Source organism: Melitaea cinxia, chromosome 20 (genome assembly GCF_905220565.1).
Source record: "Melitaea cinxia chromosome 20, ilMelCinx1.1, whole genome shotgun sequence".
Classification (NCBI taxonomy): domain Eukaryota; kingdom Metazoa; phylum Arthropoda; class Insecta; order Lepidoptera; family Nymphalidae; genus Melitaea; species Melitaea cinxia.
In genome coordinates, this window is record NC_059413.1 from 3,771,045 (window position 1) to 3,786,524 (window position 15,480).

Here is a 15,480-nt window from a genome sequence, read left to right on the forward strand (position 1 = left end):
TCAATTTGTAAAGGCAGCGTAAAATGACCAGTTTTGATTTGGATAGAAAAAAAAAAAAAAAAAAAAAATTATGTAGTTTTAAGCTATTGATTCGAAGCGTTTGTATTTTTTGTTCTGGATAGAATGGTGATGTATATTTTTTAACATTATAATATAGAGGAAAACATATATGTTATATTATAGGACTAAAAATATATAGTATGTTTGTTGATCATCTTGGAGACCGGGGAGTATATGATGATCCCGTGATAAAATTTCAAAAATAGAAAACTAATAATAAAAGACCACTAAATTTAATACTTTGATTATGATATCTGGCAAAAGAATAATTTTACTCTCCTTACTCCTCCTGTTTAACTATATCGATGACCTTCACTTTTTTAAACTTTGTAATCTCAACCAGAATGACAAAATCCCTTCATGTTCTCCACCACGTAACATTTTTTAAAAGTAGGTATCTAATTGGATATTAGTTTTATTAACTAGGTTTTAAATTTATTTATTGGTTTTAATTAATTTTATGAATTGATGTAATTATTATAGTTTTTATTAATAAGTACCTATAGATTATGTAATTTGATTATTTATTGTGAATTTTTAGTAATAATTTAGTTTTGTTGTGTTAAATGACTCAATGGAAAAATGGAATTGAATGTGATGTCAATTATTGTATTTTTATCTTTATATGACATGTATTTAATACGACAATGACACTAAAGCATTAGATAACAATCCTGTAATGTTAGATGTAAGATGATGGAATAAATAAATAAATATGTACCTAAACATTGGCGATGTCATCAGTGCTATTTTGGCACTATCAAAAGTCATTTATACAAACGAATGAGTGTTCAGTCAAAATAAATATAAAACATGTAGCGAGTCTCTGACACAAACTCAGAATTGTCACAGGAAGCTGATTCGCATTAGTCAGTTCGCATTAGCATCCTAACGACCGCTTTTGACAGTTTTAATATTGTACTAAATCAATTTCTTACCACTAATATTTATGTAATTTTTGTTGAAACATCAATTCTTTAAAAATTAAGATATTTCATTATTAATAGTTGTTAATTACATAAATATTTAAATTAGATTCAACAAATATTTAAACTTTAATTATTGGATACTATAGAAAAGAATAGAAATGAACTGTTTGTTGAATTTTTATATATTTTGGCATATATTGTACCTACATAATATACATGTATTGTTTGTATGTTTTGAGATTCGTTTAGAAATTAACATTTTAAAACCGGCATCAAGTTTAAGAGATCATTATAACGAAAAATCTTCAAATTCGTCATCATCTGAAGATTTTGAAATGTCAAGAGATCCAAATATAAAATACGTACTCACTGATTTTCGCATTGTTTATAAAGATTTCAGCAACACTTTATCAGGTGTGAATGACCTATTCTTAATTAGGAAGACTTAAGTTCATTGAAGTAGGGCAGAGAAGGAAATATCCTGCTCAAAATCTGGAGCAGCCCGACTGGGGAAGTACCTCGACCTTACAGAAGATTACAGTTATACACTGCCGCTTTTATTAACCAACTTCCAAAAAAGGTGGAGGTTCTCAATTCGACTGTATTTTTTTTAATGAATGATTCGATGAAATGATTTCGACAAACAAATTTTTAATTGAAAGGTGGTGTCTTATTTGGTCCCATTTAAATATATTTGAGATCTAACAACTACTTTTTGAGTTATATCTAATAATGCATTTTTACTTCACTATTTTTTCGTCGACCTACGTTATATTATACCGCATAACTTTTTACTGGGTGAACCGATTTTTAATTTAATCGAAAGCTGATGTTTATCATGTGGTCATATTTAAATTTCATCGAGATCTGACAATAACTTTTTGAGTAATCTTTAATAACGCGTATTTACTGGACTATATTTTCGTCTACCTACGTTGTATTACTTGTCGATGTAATTGAAGTCGTTTTTTTTTCGTTTGCGAGCAAAAACAATTATGCAGTGTTGTATTCTTGTGCGTAAGGTGAACTGAGCTTCTTCGGATTAGAGGTACGGTCGGCAACGCGCTTGCAATGCTTCTAGTGTTACAGTAATCGCTTACCATCAGGTGAGCCGTACGCTTTTTTGCCCACCTAATTGTATGAAAAAAGGAAGAAAAAGCTTAGCGATATTTACATTGCTTGCTAAAATACTAGCGACGTAAGTTAAATGACGTTGATCGAATTTAACCATCCAATGTTAAAACTATCACAATATTTTTGATATTTTTAATTTAACTTAAAAACTACTGCGATAGCTTTATGTAGAAATATATATTATATTTTGGAATTGTCTCAACATAAATTTAAATTTTTTATTAAAAAAAAATAGTAGATAAAGCTTATTACTCGGTACAGGATCACATAGTTGATAAAGATGTGTGGACTTAGTGACGCTGTATTTTATGCAACATGGTACTAATTTTGTACTAAAACACAATTTATATATTATTTTTCAAAAAAGTAACTGCGGAGTTTCTTGGCGATTCTTCTCTGCAGAATCTACATTCCAAATCGGTAGTAGCTTTACTTCTACAAGTATAATAATTTATTTTTAAAGTTTTAATTTGTAAAATGTCGATTCGAAAGTGCTCTTGGAGCATATTTGAATAAAGCTGTTTTTGATTTTGATTTTGAGATTTACGTTAAATAAATTTACAATTAATTACCAATGTCGTTATTGTATCCTTCTGTAAAAATGAGCCTTGAAAGTATACAATCTGTTGACGATCAATTGTTAATTCTAAGTCCTTGATAACCCCAACTATTTAGATACGCATAAACATTTTCTGCTTTCATGTTTTTCCCCTGATTCTTCGATTCATAAATTAATGTTCTTGTTGACATCATTATATTTGTCACTTAATAAAATATTTACTGATCTTCCAGCACCTAACTAGGACATAGGTACAGCCCCTTTGCTGTCGAGTGCATTGGGGTAAATGTTCCCATGGTATTTTGTATAAAAATGCATCTTTACTTTTGATAGTAGTATAATAATAAATTTATAGAAATAAATCAATTTGCCTCTCGCGGTGGACATTTATCAAATATCATTTTTTTATTTTTTTTATACAATAAAAATTTAAACTATTTTTGGTAATTGCAAAGCGAGAAAGTGCTGTAAAGCGGATCGATATTTCTCTATTGGACAAGCGAGCAGGATACCGAAATTTATTAATCACGTATGTTCAATGAGGATTTACAGATTTAACCCATCACAACAGTTAAAATAAGTTATATAGTTTTTTTTTTCTATTTTGATTTTACGACTATTTACAGCTAGGCTAAGCCGTCGTCGTTAAGCCGTCGGTCCCAGTTGTTATTACGTACACCTGAGAGCGATCGTTACTCATAGTAGAATATATCCGCCAACCCGCATTGGAGCAGCGTGGTGGATCCTTCTCCTACATGGGGAAAAAGGCCTATGCCCAGTACTGGGATATTACAGGCTGAAGTAAAGCGTACAGCTAGGCTGAAATTGTCAGTCCCATAATGCCATATATAATAATCGATACAGTTTTTGAAAAACAGTTCAATTTTTATACTGCCATTGTTAGCAGGGCTTAATATAAATAAACTTAAGGCATAGTTCGTCACTTCAGCCTATCTCAGTCCACTACTTGACATAGGTCTCCACAAGTTCGCGCCAAAAATGGCGTGAACTCGTGTGCTTTGCCCATAGTCACCACGCTGAGCAGGCGGGTTAGTGACCGCATGCTGGCTTTGTCGCACCGAAGACGCTGCTACCCGTCTTCGGCCTGTGTATTTTAAAGCTAGCAGTTGGTTGGTTATCCCGCCATCGGTCGGTTTTTTAAGTTCCAAGATGGTAGTGGAACTGTGTTATCCCTTAGTCACCTCTTACGACACCTACGGGAAGAGAGGGGGTGGCTATATTCTTTACTGCGGCAGCCCCACAGCAAGGCATAGTTATGTGACATGTATTGTATGTGTCATTTTAAACAATTAAATTATTTTTGAAATTAGATTATAGGAATTTCGGTTGGCTTAAATATTTTAATTACAAGTTCATTTTTTTACTCTAACCCCATCATACTCATACGTTTAGTAAGGGCAATTAGATGTGTCAAAGTCTACTAACTATTGTTAGTTGACTTAGTTGTATTGCACTTATTATGAATGTAAAATAGATAAGAAAATATTTTTATATAACTCATGACTGACTCATACAGTTTCATTGTCGATAATTTATTATTTAGTATGAAAGAAAGAACTTTTCGTTGAACTTGAAGATAACTTATCTATACTAATATAAACAGGTAAAGTTTCTAACTTTGTTTGTTTGTAGGGGGTAATCTTTTCAAATACTGATCCGATCATGAAAATTCTTTCACTAACAAGCTACACAATTTAGGAGTGATAAAATATTTTATTGTTATTGAACAAAAAATTCAGTGAAAAATAATAATATATGTAAAACAAGTCGGAGAAATGCGAGCGAGATGAAAACTTAACTATATATTTTCAGTACAAAATAATTAATGCCCAACGAAGTGGGCACGGGTCGGCTAGTTATTAATAATTTTTAAATAGATGAATTAAAATATAGAATTACTTTTTAAATTAGTTGAAAAATAGTTTAAAAATAAACTGTTTTTGTACAAAGGAAAAGAAAGATTTTAACTGACGAAAGATACATATTTTCATATCAAGAGTTTTAGATATCAAAAACCTGTAATTGATGGTTTTTACATCGGTATCTATAGCTTATACGCCCTAATTGGCGTCTGTCAAATTAATCTACGTCGAAGGATATCCCGAAGACTGACGATTGCTGTTTCCTTGTCCTCCTATCCTTAGTTATTTAGAGTCACGTCAGCCCTCGTAAATATCAAAGTAACCTAAGGCTTTAAGGGATATGGTTGTCAACGTGCTTGCAATGAACCTGGTGTTTCCGGCGTCCATGGGTTACGTTATGCGCTTACCATCAAGCGGACCGTGGGCTTATTTGCTACCGTTATAGTATAAAAGAGGGTATTATAAGGAACCAATTTATTTCAATCAGAAGTGTTATCATATTTTTGATAATGGTAATGTTTATATCAGTTTTAGCATTGATAATGATCATCGATAATGGTATAATTGATTATGTTTTATAGATAAGTACACTCGAACGCACTACGTTATTTTGTTTATGTTAAATCAAAGTAATACTTGAGATATTAAATCATATTTTTATGACATCATTAAATAACATTCACCTCAAAGAAATACAAGGCCATTTTTGATAGTAAGTTAACCCATAAAACAGAACGGACTTACCGTTCTGTTTTAAGGGAAAGCCTGCCACACATTTCTATATATCATGTATTTAGTACTCAATAAATACATAAGCGTACTAAGTATGTATTTCATGTTGTAACAAGCGTATATACAATAACCACTTAACAGCAGGCGGGTTACAGGCCGATTGCGGAAAAAGTTTCTTCGTAAGGTAAGATTTTATAAAATTTATTTACATTATTTACTTGCGACCCGCTCCGGCTTGTGTTCCTCTACTATATTATGCATGTATTATACACATAAGCTTTCCTCTGGAATAACTCTATTTACTAAAGAAAACCGCATCAAAATTCGTTGCGTAGTTTTAAAGATCTAAGCATACAGACAGTGGGAAGCGACTTTGTTTTACACTATGAAGGCAACTAATGATAATATTTATTTACTGGTGATATAACGAATATTCGCGAATATTCGCGAAACAATTCGAATATTTGCAAATGTTTTTGTAAATCACCCTAACGTGTGTGTGCACGTTAAGCCGTTGCTTCATGTAAATGATAGTTACACAGTATTCAAGGTAGAAAATATATTTTCACACCTACATAGCCATAGAGTAGATATAATATATAGGTAGACACAGCGAAACTAAACTCCAACATAGCAGCATTGTTACCAATTATTATATCTTCATAAAATGGGTAAAATTAATTTCATTTAATTTGATATTAACATTGACATTACATTTTAATGTTTTGTAACTTTAGTTATAGTTATGCCTGTGGTTATGCTATAAGAGAGGTATGTATTTTTGTATAAAAGTCCATAAATGCAAAATGAAGAAAACAAATTAATATATATACGTTTGCGGGATCAGCTAAAATGACATAATAACATATATAATAAAATGACATAATAACATACATATAAATTTTTGAATTCATTAAAAATAAAAACACAAAAACTTCCTAAACTTTAAACAGCAATGAATAATAGGTATAAAGTCGCAAGCTGCAAATATTTTTTATACACACGTTTACACCGCTTGAGAATAACTTATTTAAAAATAAATAATATGAAAAAAAAAATTAATAATACGATGACGAAAGCATTCAAATATCCGGTAAAAGTGATTACCCGTCAAAGAACCACTCAATCTGGCTTGCACAATTACGTTATTATTTGTATTATCATAATAGTAGTAAAATATCTCGCCCGAATCTCCGTAAAGAACCGATTACTTATCTAACATATCATTAGCATATATACATATAAAAACGATACATTCAAGAAGCATTATATGTTTGATTGTGGACGTAAGCGCGTACTTCTAAGATCGACTTGCTATCAGGTGAGACTCACAGATATCATATCTCTATTAACAATATATACACATCGAAACACAAAAGAAATGTGTGTTATATACATATATTATTTATACATAAAAAATAAACGAAAAAATTGAATTTAGGTAATCTAATAACCTTGCTGTGTGGTTGCGGCAGTAAAGAATATAGCCACCCCCTCTCTTCCCGTGGGTGTCGTAAGAGGCGACTAACGGATAACACAGTTCCACTACCACCTTGGATCTTATGAAGCCGACTAATGGCGGGATAACCGACTGCTGGCTTTGAAATACACAGGCCGAAGACAGACAGCAGCGTCTTTGATGCAACAAAGCCAGCCCAACGACCACCAGCCCGCCCGCCTGCCCAGCGTGGTGACTATGGGCAACACACATAAGTTCGCGCCGTAATGTTTGATGCGAATTTTGGGAGGCCGATGTCCAGCAGTGGACTGCGATAGGCTGAAGTGATGAATCCTATAATCTAGAAATTTAATGTCGTTCCATTTTCTAACTTAATAATCAAGAATGATTCAAAAAATCAAGATTCAATCACAAATGAAATTCATAGAAACAAAACTCACAGTGATTGATGAAGTTTAAAACATGATTAAATTTATGATTCGAATATTTTATATAAGCACACGTTAATCGATGAATATCAAAGCAACTGGTTTGGAACAAGCCATGGAAATTTATTAATAGTTTTTTTGTCTGCCCGAGAACATTTAATTTTTTGTTCTTTTTGTGCCTGTTGTAAAGATTATCTGTTTTGAAATAGAAACGAAATAACAAATTCCATTTATAACCCTTTTTAGTGTTTTATACATTATATATTTTTTATATTTATTTTTTTATACATATAAATTTTGTAGATATGAACTGACTTTAATGAAATATAGAATTAAAGGTAATTAAAGATATAATTATTGACTTAAATTTTTTATTTTAAATATACTTTAGTAACTTTATAGTAATGAACTATCAAACAAACAGATTAATGGACGATTCCTCAAGTTAATACTAACGTACAATGTAACATTTCTAGTTTCTTGATTTATTTATTTTTTACTAATTTAAACACACTCGAATATTATAATAACTCACACAACTCGTATTTTTCTTTTGTGCTTTATCTTTATAAAATGACTAGCTGTGCCCGCGGCTTCGCCCGCGTAGATATCAGTGTGTCATAAAGTTTTCCCAGCAAACTTTCAGTGAAACTATTATCAAAATCGGCTAAGCCGTTCCGTAAACCTTCCTCTTGAAGCCCTCTCTCCATTGGTGAAACCGCATGAAAATCCGTTCAATAGATTTTGAGGGAATCGATCACATACACTTTTGGGGACTTTGTTTTATAATACACTAACTGTTACCCGCGACTACGCTCGCATGGTTATGAGGATATACATTACTATTAAGATGTTTAACGCAATTATTTTTTTATTTCAGTCACTTGAAATGCTTATCACACTGCGTAACTTTTGAAAAGCCACAATTTAGTAAAATTTAATAGTTATATTTATAAAACCTCTCTATACACCACATTTTTAGTTTTATTTTCAGGCTGCAGTATAAAAAACCTATCAGGAGAATTTATAGCTGTTGTAAATGTTTCATACAAACTATCAACCCCAATTACACCCCCTTAGCGGTGGAATATCGCAAAATCCGTTCTTAGCGGACGTCTACTAACTATAATCTACCTCCCCGCCAAATTTCATCTTTGTCCATCCTGGATGGATGGGACCATCCAGCGATTTTTGAGTTCTCGCGATGAGTGAGTCAGTGACCTTTCTTTTTTTATATATATACATTGCTATGCATTATTAAGACAACTCCTCACCATCTATAGATCATACATTTTAAATTTCAAGCCTCTTACTTCGAAAATATAGGATTTTCATACAAACTTTCAACCCCCGTTTTATTCCCTTGGGGGTCGAGTTTCGTAAAATCCATGCTTAGCGGATGTTTACGCCCTATAAGGAACCTACCAGCCAAACTTCAAGTTTGTGGCTGTTATAGTTTCGGAGATTTCGTGATGAGTAAGTCAATCTACCATCCCCCGTTTTAACCCCAAAAGGGAGTTGCTTTCTAAAGATACACTATTTGGACACCTTCTCACCTTCTCACCATCTATAAAGCATACATTTTAAATTTCAAATCTCTTACTTCAAAAACATAGATAGGACTTTCATACAAACTTGCAACCCCCGTTTCACCCCTTTAGGGGTCGAGTTTCGTAAAACCCGTTCTTAGCAAATGTCTACGCCCTATAAGGAGCCTATCTGCCAAATTTCAAATTTGTAGGTGTTATAATTTCGTAGATTTCGTGATGAGTGAGTAAACCTACCATCCCCCGTTTTAACCCCAAAAGGAAGTTGGTTTCTAAAGATACATTATTTGGACACCTTTTCATCATCTATAAGGCATACATTTTAAATTTCAAGTCTCTTACTTTAAAAAACATGGGGCTTTCACACAAACTTCCACTCCCCGTTTTATCCCCTTAGGGGTCGAATTTCGTAAAATCGGTTCTTAGCGGATGTTTACGCCCTTTAAGGAACCTACCTGCCAAATTTCAAGTTTGTAGCTGTTATAGTTTCTGAGATTTCGTGATGAGTGAGTAAACCTACCATCCGCCGTTTTAACCCCAAAAGGTGGTTGATTTCTAAAGATACATTGTTTGGACACCTTCTCATCATCTATAAGGCATACATTTTAAATTTCAAGTCTCTTACTTCAAAAACATAGGACTTTCATACAAACTTGCAACCCCCGTTTTACCCCTTTAGGGGTCGAGTTTCGTAAAACCCGTTCTTAGCGGATGTCTATGTCCTATAAGGAGCCTACTTACCAAATTTCAAGTTTTTAGGTGTTATAGTTTCGGAGATTTCGTGATGAGTGAGTGACCTTTCGCTTTTATATATATTATTATAGATAAAAGTAACATCCATTATCATTTTAATTGCGTATAAAATATTTTAATAATATTTATTTATTTTTAGGAGAGATGTCTTTAAGCGCAGCTTTTATATTTCTAAGTGCTGCAGTTACAGTATTCGGTCTACCTCAACCACGACTACAAGCCAGAGAAAACTGTAAGTAAACAATAAACAAACACCTGACACACAATTATTCCTAATAAGATTTTAATCTTGTGTCTAGAATTAAGAAATAAAGCACAAGTTGCAAGCATAAACGCTCAGACCACAAAAAATCCACAAATATTTTTAATACGCAGGGATCAAATTCACCAATGAGTCGTTAACGAGTTAAATTATAGTAACATTAACAAATCATCTTACAAATTAATAATGACTAATTTAAAACCGGTGACTGTGTACACATTAGCTTAGCCATTCTATATAAAACTATGGGTCGATAGTATTTTTATTGTAAATACGACGATCGATTTTTTAAACGGTTTTATTTAGCTCACCCCGTTTGTTTTATTTATTTTTTATTATTTATTCTTGGGTCAAATTTAGTAATTCAAATTTCACCCTCTTCCTGTCAACCGATTAATCTGAAATTTTGTATACACTTTGGATTTTGGTGACAATACAATTATGTTTATTCATTATCATTATAAATACAAGATGGCGGCCGCTACAAAATGGCGGATAACGTAGGTTTTATCGATCCCATCAATATGGGTATCAAATGAAAGTGCTCAACCAGTATAATCAATGTACTATATAAAATTAAAATCCAAGATGGCGGCCTCTACAAAATGGCGGATAACTTAGGTTTTATCAATCCCATCAACATGGGTATCAAATGAAAGGTCTCAACAAGTAGAATACAATTTACTATGCAAAATTGAAATCTAAGCTGGCCGCCGCTACCAAATGTCTGATAACAATTTTTTATCAATCCCACCAATATGGGTATCAAATAAAAGGGCTTGACAAGAAGAATACAGTGCACTATACAACCTCAATATTTAAGATGGGCCTTGCAATAATGAAGCACTAAATGAATTAAACAGAATGCGAAATAAAAACTAAAAACTAGAAAATAAAAATAGGTAAAAAAACTTTTTAAGTTAAACGGTTTTATGTTAAACATACATTGCAATGTTTAAGATAAATGTACTAAAAACCAAAAAATAATAAAATAGATACAGTCGTGGGAATTATAAACATATGCATAGACTAGACTAAAATCAAACCGTGGGGCACGTCAATTGTCTACAAATTATCGACTTAATGTGCGATAGAAGAATCGTTTAATTCGTCGTTAAAATAGGCAGTTGGCCCGCAGACGGTGAGGAAATTACTTACTATTTTCTTGCTCATGGAAATTCCAATAGTTATACACTCCATGTAAATAAAAGAGATGTTTCAACTAGTTTATCGTTGGACATTCACACTGCTGGCTGGCGAGGAATCGTTTCACTGCTCGTAGTTTGTCTTTAATCGACAAAACATATGATAAAAGTACTACTCGCTCACCACTATGAAACCCTAAAACTCGCTTATAATCGAGCTTGTTAGCTTGTTTCCACATTCTAGCCCTACTTATCACACGTCCATCGTTGTTGGTTGAACAACTGCCTAATTATAGTGTAACATTACAAAACAAACATTTTAATCAACGATTGTAGACAATTGACGTGCCCCACGGTTTTATTTTAGTCTAGTCTATGCATATGTTTATAATTCCCACGACTGTATCTATTTTATTATTTTTTGGTTTTTAGTACATTTATCTTAAACATTGCAATGTATGTTTAACATAAAACCGTTTAACTTAATTAAGCTTATGTTTTCATTGCTCGTTAAGGAAATATTTGCCATTTCGTAGTCATCACTCCGAAACAACTATTTAGAACTACATACGTAGTTAAAGGAAACATATATAGACACTCTTTAATAAACTAACTAGTATTATATATCGACTCTAATATTATAAAGCTGAACAATAAACTCGTTTGGCTTAACTCGCGAATCTCAGGCATTACTGGTTTAAGTCGGAAAAATATTTTAGTTTTGGATAGATCATTTATCAAAACAAGCAATAACTGTTAAGGCATATATACTGCAACACTAATATGAATAGAGAATCAATGAATAATATAAATTAAAAACAAATATCTAGAATTAAAAAATAAATAAATAAAAATCTAAATTCGCAGCACACAATTTCGTCTTAGTCTCCCGAAGTGAGTGGAACGCAAGACCGCCTACAATCGTTGTACGTCTGGAAACACCAGTAGAATTTGTGGTCATACATCACACGTACCAACCGGGAGCTTGTCATTCAACCGAACAATGCTCTCAGGCTATGCGAGGAATGCAGAACTACCATCAAGAAAGTAACGGATGGGGAGATATTGGTTACAAGTAAGTAATGACTTAAGTGAGCAAACATTAAGATGTTTTCGAAGTATTTCGGCAGTATTTCATAATTTTTGCTAATGTCTAGTCCCACTAAAGCTACTAAAGTTTAAAAACGGCCACAAAATTTTAAAAAGTAAGAAATAAAAAAAACTAAAATGTGAAATCTTCGTATTAACTTTACTTACGTTTTATTGATACAACTAAGAAGTAGAAAATATGAATCCTTGTCAGTTGCTGACTTAATTTTCGAGTAATTAATTTATTTTAAATATAAAATATAATATATAGAAACTCTGCAGTTGTACACTTTTTAAATTACGAACCTACATAATTTTTTAAAATAATTTTCATATTTTTAACTTGTACTACAGCTCAATGCCTTTTCAGTTTTGCAGTAGGTGGTGATGGTAAAGCTTACGAGGGACGAGGATGGAATGCAGTCGGTGCACATACGTATGGATTTAACATTAAAAGTATTGGCATTGTGCTAATCGGCGATTGGAGATGTAAGTACTAAGTTTTATTTCTTACTTTTTTACTACTATGGTTGTAATCAAGCGTACTGTTCGGCTGATTTTAAGCGGTTACCGTGGCCTATTGACGCTTGAAAGACCAGGATCATCACAAGCGTTCTCTCGATCATATTCCTGCTGTCAACAAAGCACATTTCCAAGATTAATAATATTATTTAAAACAAACAAGTATTTTATTAATAGAACCTCAAATAATATTTGATAGTACCTACAAGTGAAATACTTACCTAAAAAGGTAGGCCAAACTATTAAATACCTACCTATTTTACTCATTTGTTAAAATTTCATCAAAATTTGTTTTTACTTTGAACATTATGACTGGATTTTCTCGGATTCACCGAATTGTGAGGAAGGGTTTAAAAGTGTGCCTCACACCACATTAATACTTAAAAGAGTTATTTAAAGGACTTAAATAAAATAATAATAATTTTAATTACATTAAGTGACAGCAACTACTAAAGAATTTAGCCACCCCATCTCTTCCCGTGGGTGTCGTAAGAGGCGACTAAGGGATAACACAGTTCCGCTACCACCTTGGAACTTAAAAAGCCGACCGGTGGCGGGATAACCATCCAACTGCTGGCTTTGAAATACACAGGCCGAAGACGGGCAGCAGCGTCTTCGGTGCGACAAAGCCAGCCCTGCGGTCACCAACCCGCCTGCCCAGCGTGGTGACTATGGGCAAAACACATAAGTTCACATTATTTTTGGCGTAAACTTGTAGAGCCCTATGTCCAGCAGTGGACTGTATAGGCTGTAATGTAAGTGACAGCAACAAAAATTAAAACTATCAACCAAAAAAAACTTTCAAAATCTCCCTGAGGGTTCTGTAGTGTCGACAAAAGTATTGAACGACCATTAATTTATGACTCAAATATTTTTGCAAAATTAAACTGTAGGGGATATATGTACCATGAATTAATTTACAATGATTAATCGTGACTTCCTGTAGTCGTGTAAGTCAGGCCACGAACTCAAAATAAGTAAATCTTTTAATATTATAAAGTACAATAAGTTAAAGTGATGATTTAGTAATAAAGTGCATTTATTGGCATCACTTTTGACTCATTCACAATGAGTAGTTATTGATAAACAAAATACTTATAAATAATGCGCCAGCATTTTTCATTATTGATAAAATACGAAATCATTTTCCTTATTTCATTTAATTAAATCTAATGTTATACAGTAAATAATATTTCTATTGTCAAATAATAAAGATTGTCTACACTAAACACAATTAACTATTTTTAGCCAACATTAAATATAGCAACTATTTAAATAAATAATAAAAATATCAATAAAGATATGGGATTTTAGGATCATTACTCGATTATACTTCCACGAGTGGAACAAACCCCGTCTCTAAATAAAAAAAAAAATGAAACGCTGAAATGCACCCGCGAATGTCGAAATGCGCGTACATAGTGCTTAACTTCTGAACGCTTCAGCCTGCAATATATCACTACTGGGGATAGGCCAAATAGGAGTAAAGAGTACTCATGTAAGAAAAATCAGAGCTTAATCCACCATGCTGCTCTAATGCGGGTTGGCAGATATATACCCTACTACGAGTAACCGGGACCGACGGCTCAACGTGCTCTCCGGGGCACGGTGGGGAGACCCACAAGGACTACAATTTCTGAACAACTGCGCTAAATTAAAAATTAAAAATTAAAAATATAGCGGTACGAATTTCGCAGAATCAGCCAGTGTAAAACAAATTATAAAAATGCACTAACACCCACACACTTGTACTTACAACGTAGTACACGCTCATTACATACATAATTACATCACTTACGTCTTTACCTTAGCAAATTCGCTTTGGTTTGCGTGTAGAGATCGCTATAAAGGGACAAAACCACCAGTTGTACTATTATTATATTTATTTTGAGTTGTTTATATTTATGATGTGTTATAAAATAAAGTAAAAGATGACTAAATTAAATTTGTGGTATGTTGGATGTAAGTCGCGATTGTACTGTCAACTACTCAAAATCAAAAATAATCTTATCCACAGTATTTAAAATTCGAATCGACATTTTACAGATTATAATTTAAGGAGAAGCTTCCACAAGTTACTCTATACAGAGTCACTAAGTTCACACATCGTTGTCATCTATGTATTTACTTACCTACTACAGTTGTATTGCCATTTTTTTTTTTGTTTCTTTTATTGTTCTGTAGCTTTCTAGTGCCAAAGTTTTGTAACGTTATAATCGAGTGAAAAGTTTATTGCTGAATGCAAGGAAAAAGTATTTACAGTTTGTTCTATCAGTAGGTACTAATATTTTTTTCTTTACAGTCGAAATCCCGCCTGCAAAACAACTAGAAGTTGTACATAAACTGATCGCAGTTGGAGTCGAAATGGGAATCATCCGCCCTGACTACAAGTTGATTGGTCACCGACAAGCCGGGAGTACTGAATGTCCTGGTGAAGCTTTGTTCAATGAGATCTCCAAGTGGGACCATTTTCAACGTGAAGTTTAGATAGTAAATCGCTTAAAATTACCTTAGAAAGCTTTATCTAATGAGTTACGTAATTTTGTTAATAAAACTGATTATTTATTAAAATGTTGTATATATTATTACGTAATGTGAAGTGACTGATAAGGATTAATAAAGGTAGCGCTAACTATTCTTACTCATAATTAATTTGGAACGAAAAAAAAATTGTGAAAAATATCACAGGCCAACAATGATTTTTTTTTTTTAAATAATATCACCTAATTCTTGTGTTTGTTCATTTTGGTGTGCTGAATTCGAAAATAGCCATATAAAGTTATATCACCCACCAATTACTTATAACTTAATACTGCCTACTATACTAGCTGTGCCCGCGACTTCGTCCGCGTGAAATTTAAAAATAATTATTTTTTAGTTGGCAGAGTTACAAATTAAATAAATCTCTACTATAAAAGTAACCCGTGTTACTCCTTATTACATCAGCTATCTGCCAGTAAATAATCCCGTCAAAATCA

The 15,480-nt window shown here is 32.7% G+C and overlaps 1 protein-coding gene across 1 annotated transcript; it reads left to right on the top strand.

The window, feature by feature from the left end:
* Window positions 1–6,556: 6,556 nt before the first annotated feature.
* Window positions 6,557–15,073, top strand: LOC123663496 (peptidoglycan-recognition protein LB-like). Its single transcript, XM_045598169.1, has 5 exons — window positions 6,557–6,618; window positions 9,624–9,716; window positions 11,759–11,966; window positions 12,351–12,469; window positions 14,805–15,073. The coding sequence occupies exons 2-5, from the start codon at window positions 9,629–9,631 to the stop codon at window positions 14,987–14,989; spliced, it is 600 nt and encodes a 199-aa protein (XP_045454125.1). The 5' UTR covers window positions 6,557–6,618; window positions 9,624–9,628; the 3' UTR covers window positions 14,990–15,073.
* The last annotated feature ends 407 nt before the right edge of the window (window positions 15,074–15,480 follow it).